This window comes from Mytilus edulis, chromosome 9, assembly GCF_963676685.1.
Source record: "Mytilus edulis chromosome 9, xbMytEdul2.2, whole genome shotgun sequence".
Classification (NCBI taxonomy): Eukaryota; Metazoa; Mollusca; class Bivalvia; order Mytilida; family Mytilidae; genus Mytilus; species Mytilus edulis.
In genome coordinates, this window is record NC_092352.1 from 66025502 (window position 1) to 66031880 (window position 6379).

Genomic DNA, 6379 nt, shown 5'->3' on the forward strand with positions numbered 1-6379 from the left:
ATCAAATATAGTTATCCTATTACTTATAATACGAGAGAATTCAACATTACAAAAAAACTTTTTTTTCAAGTGGTCACTGAACCATGAAAATGAGGTCAAGGACATTGGACATGTGACTGACGGAAACTTCGTAACATGAGGCATCTATATACAAAGTATGAAGCATCCATGTCTTCCACCTTCTAAAATATAAAGCTTTTAAGAAGTTAGCTAACGCCGCCGCCGCCGGATCCCTATCCCTATGTCGAGCTTTCTGCAACTTTTTGCTCGACAAAAAAAACGGACCAAAACACAAAAACTTAACACTGAGCAAGGAACCATGAAAATGAGGTCAAGGTCAAATTCAATCTGAGCGACTGACATATAGATCTTAAAATATTTCCATTCACTAAATATAGTTGACTTATTGCATTAAGTATTAGATAAAGACCAAAACTCAAAAACTTCTCTTTGACCACTGAACCATGAAATGAGGTCAAGGTCAAATGACACAGACCAGCTAGACATGTACACCTTACAATTATTTCATACACCAAATATAGTAGACCTATTTCATACAGTATATGAAAAAACAGACAAAAACACAAAAACTTAACTATAACCACTGAACCATGAAAATGAGGTCAAGGTCAGATGACACCTGCCAGTTGGACATGTACACCTTACAGTCCTTCCATACACTGAATATACTTGACCTATTGCTTAAAGTATCTAAAATATGGATTTGGGCACCGAAACCTATTCTTGTTCACTGATCCATGAAATGAGGTCGAGGTCAAGTGGAAATTGTATGACGGACATGAGGACCTTGTAAGGTACGCACATACCTAATATAGTTATTTTATTACATATTATAGAGACTTTCACATTACAAAAAATCTTAAATTTTTTTCAAGTAGTTACTGAACCATGAAAAAAGGACATTGGACAGGTAACTGACGGAAACTTGGTAAAATGAGGAATCTATACAAATTATGAAGCATCCAGGTCTTCCACCTTCTAAAATATAACGCTTTTAAGACGTTAGCTAACGCCGCCGCCGCTGGAACACTATCCTTATGTCGAGCTTTCTGCAACAAAAGGTGCAGGCGCTACAAAAATGAGGTCACACACCTTTTATATACACAACACACTTAGGAAAACTAGCACCCATAAACGAGCCAACACATGTACGCACCTTTCACAATGGACACAGACCTTATTATATATCGCAACAAACTGAAGGAAACAAGCACCCACACGTGTACGCGTCACCTTTAATAATGGACACATGCCTTATATATACGCAACACTCTGAGAGAAACATGCGCCAACACATGTACGCGTCACCTTTAACAATGGACACACGCCTTATATATACGCAACACACACTGAGGGAAACGAGCACCCACACATGTACGCATCACCTTTAACAATGGACAAAGACCTTATATAGACAGAACACACTGAGGGAAACAAGCACCCGCACATGTACGCGTCACCTTTAACAATGGAACATGCCTCATATAGACGGAACAAACTGAGGGAAACAAGCACCCACACTTGTACAAGCGACTTTAACACCGGACACACGCCTGATATATACGCAAACCACTGAGAGAAACAAGCACCCGCACATGTACGTGTCACCTATAACTATGGACACAGGCCTTATATAGACGCAACACACTAAGGGAGACAAGCAACCACACGTGTACACGTCACCTTTAACAATGGGCGCACGCCTGATATATACGCAACCCAATGAGGGAAACAATCACCCACACGTGTACACGTCACCTTTAACAATGGACATAGGCCTTATATATACGCAACACTCTGAGAGAAACAAGCACCCACACATGTACACGTAACCTTTAACATACCACATACCACATCTTCTTATATCGATTCACCTGTAATTTACCTGTAAAAAAATCGGCGCAAATGGAGAAAAAAAATCGGCGCAAATGAAAAAAAAAAATCGGCGCAAATGAAAGAAAAAATCGGCGCAAATGCAAAACGCCGCTTTAACAATGGATACACGCTTGATATACGCTGTATGGGGTGATAATTTAGTTGCATTCAATAACCATGATATAATTATAATAGGAAGATGTCTGGCAGTGCATTGACTCAGTTCTTAAATGTGTTTGATAGTTGTCGAAGCTGATTTTTTATAACAGTTTGCAATTAATATATTTGTCAATGTTCAATGCAAATTATCGTTACAAACGAATGGCATTAGAATACATTAGAATAGAAGCTAGACATTTAAGTTACAACATAACCTTTATAGCTGACTATACGGTATGGGCATTGTTCATTGTTAAAGGCACTACGGTGACCTATAGTTGTTCATGTCTGTGTCATTTGATCTCTTGTGGAGAGTTGTTTCATTGGCAATCATACCACATCTTCTTTTTTTTTATACAAAACTAGACATAGATAACAGAAAATCGGGTATGAGTCACAAATTGTAAAAGTAAACCATTATAGGTCAACAGCATGCTATAAAGGACCCCAAAACGACTAATGTAAAACCATTCAAACAGGAAAACCAACGGTCTTATCTATATATAATAAACGAGAAATGAGAAACACTTATGAACCTCATCATATACAAAAGACATTTCAGAGGGTAGAACTGTTTAAAACTGTTTAGTGTATAATAATTAACAAGAATCTATTCAAGCATGGAATTGTCAAAATTTCTTGAGTAGAAAATAGTCAGGATATGATTTACGGTACAACTGTCTAAAACAGTACAATAGTAAAACCGATGGTCAAAACCTGTTTAAAGTATCCAAGAAAAATGTGTCTGCAAATTTTTTTTCCTAAAGTTCTTATTAGATTTGGAAAAGAGAGGTTAGGAATATTACATTCTATATATAAGAATCACATGATAACAACCGTATGCTTTAGTTTTTCGTGATTATATATACCTGTGACTGTGTCGATGATTCGTACCCCCAAAAATCCATAGCTTGCAATTGTGCGGCAACTTGTTGGAGTTCTGCTGTAGCCATATATAGTTTACTCCTACGAATTGGATTCACGTTACAGATAGTCACTGCAGGGAAAATGAGGTTACTAAATCCCAATTCAATTTTTGTATTCACTGGATACTCCAGAAATTGACTAATAAGATAGTACAAGTGTGAGCTCATCCCAATAGTACAAGCGATGAGAAGACAGACCCAGAAGATCTTTTGTGCACTTTTTTTAGCACTGTATATGTAGAATACACCTTGCATAGATGTCTTCTCTGAAAACCGTGAAAAAAGACGTCTGAAAGACTTTGTGTTTCCTGCTGAGCCTATAGATGTTCTGCTTCTGCTTCTTCCATGTTTACCAGTACCACTCTTCAAATAAACGATAGACATGATTATTTACACTTTCTGCTAAATAAAACATAATACTCTATTATATATTGTATTATTCAGTTAAATCATTTTGTGAATAATACTAAGACTGAATAGATGTGTTTGTAAAATAAGACAGTAAAAGTTGCTTCTACAATTTTACTGGATCGTCTTGTATTTTTTTTACAGTTCTTGAGTCCAGCATGTCATAGATTTGATCCAAAAAGACAATTCACCACCTAAGTCTTGTTTTTCGACTCCGTCAAGGCGAGAAATAAGAGGATAAAATTGAGAATGGAAATGGGTAATTTGCTTCAGCTGGCCCCTTAACAAAAGTGTGTACTAGTTCAGTGATAATTGTCGTCATATATAAATGAACTAAAATCATAAACCATACAAGAACAACTAAGACCAGAGGCCCCTGACTTGCGACAGACTAAGAAAATGCGGCGGGGTTAAACGTTATTTATTTTTTTTAGATCTCAACCCTCCCCTATACCTCTAGTCAATGAGGAAAAACAAACACACAGCAATATATACGTACAGTAAAATCAGGTTAAAAGAACTCCGAGTCCGATGTCAGAATAGGACACAAAAGGAAATAAACAAAGTGACAATGATTCATAAATTAACAAAGGACTACTAGCAGTTACTGACATGCTAACTCCAGATCTAAATTAAATATGAAAATCAAGCTTAATCCCTCCTGTTAGAGGTTTAGTATACCATCATAATATAGACCACAAATAAAATGAGCACATATATGTTTACCTCTATTATTAAGTGAAGACATTTGAAATATAACATAGTGTTTTCGTTGAAGGCGTTTTTTTTTTACTTTCAATCCCTTAAATGTGAATGGGTGCATCTTTTACAGGTTGGAGACAACCCATCACACAGCCAAATGAGGAATATTTTCAGTGTAAACACACTTTTATTAAGTGCATTTTTAAAATAGCAAATATTCATGAAAAATACAGCAAAAAAAAAATTCCAATAGATAAATAACATTAACCTGATTTCCTGAGAAGTTACAAGTTTATGGAAACTTTGAAAAAATACAATTGTTGAGGTGTCAACGTATATTTGTTCCACCTAACAAAAGTTCCATTGGAAACTTTGTTATAAACAATGTCATAATACCTGTTCCTGTTGGAACAAATATTCTATACCATTTATTCCGTTAGGAACATTTACTGTAATATTTATTCCAGTGGAAATATTATTCCAGAATATTGTTTCCATTTGGAACTAATGTTATGAAGGAACTTCTATTCCGTGACAAACGTAATTCTTTAAAAAAATAATTAATAGATTTGTGACATTATTCAGCAGTTTAAAGCTTTTTATAGCCATATAAAATATGATTATTCAATTGGGGGATTGTAAATCATTTTGGGGTAGCGCAGTTTTCCATTTTGCCAGAATCGGGCTATAATATCCAAAATAGGTAATTATGACAGCTATGGATATGTATAAATCTCCCCTTCCATTGTCACGGAATAGAAGTTCCTTCATAATATAAGTTCCAAACGGAAAAAATATTCTGGAATATTATTTCCACAGGAAAACTTCAATATTTGTTAAAACTTACATCGTTCATATTTATATCCATAGTCCAGCAGAAGATATTCTGGTCCAACAATTCCTTGAGAGTTATTCAATGTTGTCGCTACTAAACAATCGACTGAGTACCCTTTTCGGCGATACAATCAACGAGGTTAACAATACTCACATTCAGCTAACTTGACCACTCTGACGTCACTCCACAGTGTATTGCCATTACCAAAATACAAAATGTGAAACACGACATTGACCAATAGACACACTAAGCCGCATTTAATGTATTGTGGGCTACTAGAGGTTTCCAGATTTGCTACCGTACCAACCGTAGTACGAAGTGGGAGCCGTCATTTAACTTTTGAAAATTATTGATGCATACACTTAATATCAACACATGTTTTAGGAATCATATGCAGAACTGTTTTGAGAATTTTTAGCTGTAATTTGGGACTAATTTCATGTGGTTTCTTTTTGTATTCGTAGGAAACAATAGTGTGTGCACTCGATTATGCTTTCAAGCAACCGTTGCAAGTAACCGTTGGTACGAAAGGTTTATAGTTAAGAGTTATTTCCCCGTGAAACTACATAGATACAAAGAAGCTAAATTACAAAACATTTTTAAAACTTTATAAATTTTGTTTGTAATAACTTTATGTATCATTGTTAAATGTTAAAGTTTTTAGAAAACATATTCAAATAAAATGAATTTGAACAAAATAAATTGACCTTAATAACAAAAGAAAAATGACAAAACTGATATAAAACCAAATCGTTGCTTAGTCTGTACGCGTGAGGTCAAAAACAATTATCTTTACCGTCGGGCTTATAGTTTTTCTTTATAAAAAAAACCCTCATAAAATCAATATGCTCTATAAATTTTAGAAACATGCCCTTTTTATTAACAAAACTGTTCATATATCTTTTTCGCAGTTAGCCGAGAGAGAAAACTCAGAAAAACGGGAGTTAACTATTTTAAGTAGTATCGTATTCATGATACTAGTACATATAAACCTGATCAAATAACATAGAAAAATTTACCAACCGATGAAAATGATCCTTAATTTTGAGTCCATAAATCAGTTGTAAATGGTGCAAAAGACATAGTATAGCAACATAGTATTTTCCGTACAACATTACGAAGAGTTAGAATAGAAAGACAGTTTCATATTGCATTAGACTAAGTGTAAATATAGCGTCAAATTATTGCCGTTATCAGTGAACAAAATACGCTGTGTTGTATGAAGTTTATTTGGCAATGCTGTACGAAAAGGACAAAAGGATTAATGGATGGATATTGGTTTAACATTAATTTACCCCTCGTAGATTATATTATACTACTCCCAGGAACGTGCAATACACAATTTTACTCGCGACAATATTTACAAATATTAATGTAATAACAATATCTAGTGACATAATGATAATAAGCGAACACGATGAAGTAACATCGTGATGATAAATATTTCGACTCA

At 34.7% G+C, this 6379-nt stretch overlaps 1 protein-coding gene across 2 annotated transcripts in view; it reads right to left on the bottom strand.

The window, feature by feature from the left end:
* The window catches only part of LOC139488884 (epithelial sodium channel subunit alpha-like), a 55738-nt gene extending 50641 nt beyond the window's left edge, over positions 1-5097 (bottom strand). Inside the window, exons 1-2 of one of the 2 annotated variants that reach the window (XM_071274840.1) lie at positions 5080-5097; positions 2925-3344 (exon numbers count right to left, since the gene is read on the bottom strand). In XM_071274840.1, the coding sequence (XP_071130941.1) occupies positions 2925-3236 (312 nt within the window). In that variant the 5' untranslated portion in view covers positions 3237-3344; positions 5080-5097. The other variant, XM_071274839.1, reaches the window with a different exon arrangement.
* Positions 5098-6379: the final 1282 nt, after the last annotated feature.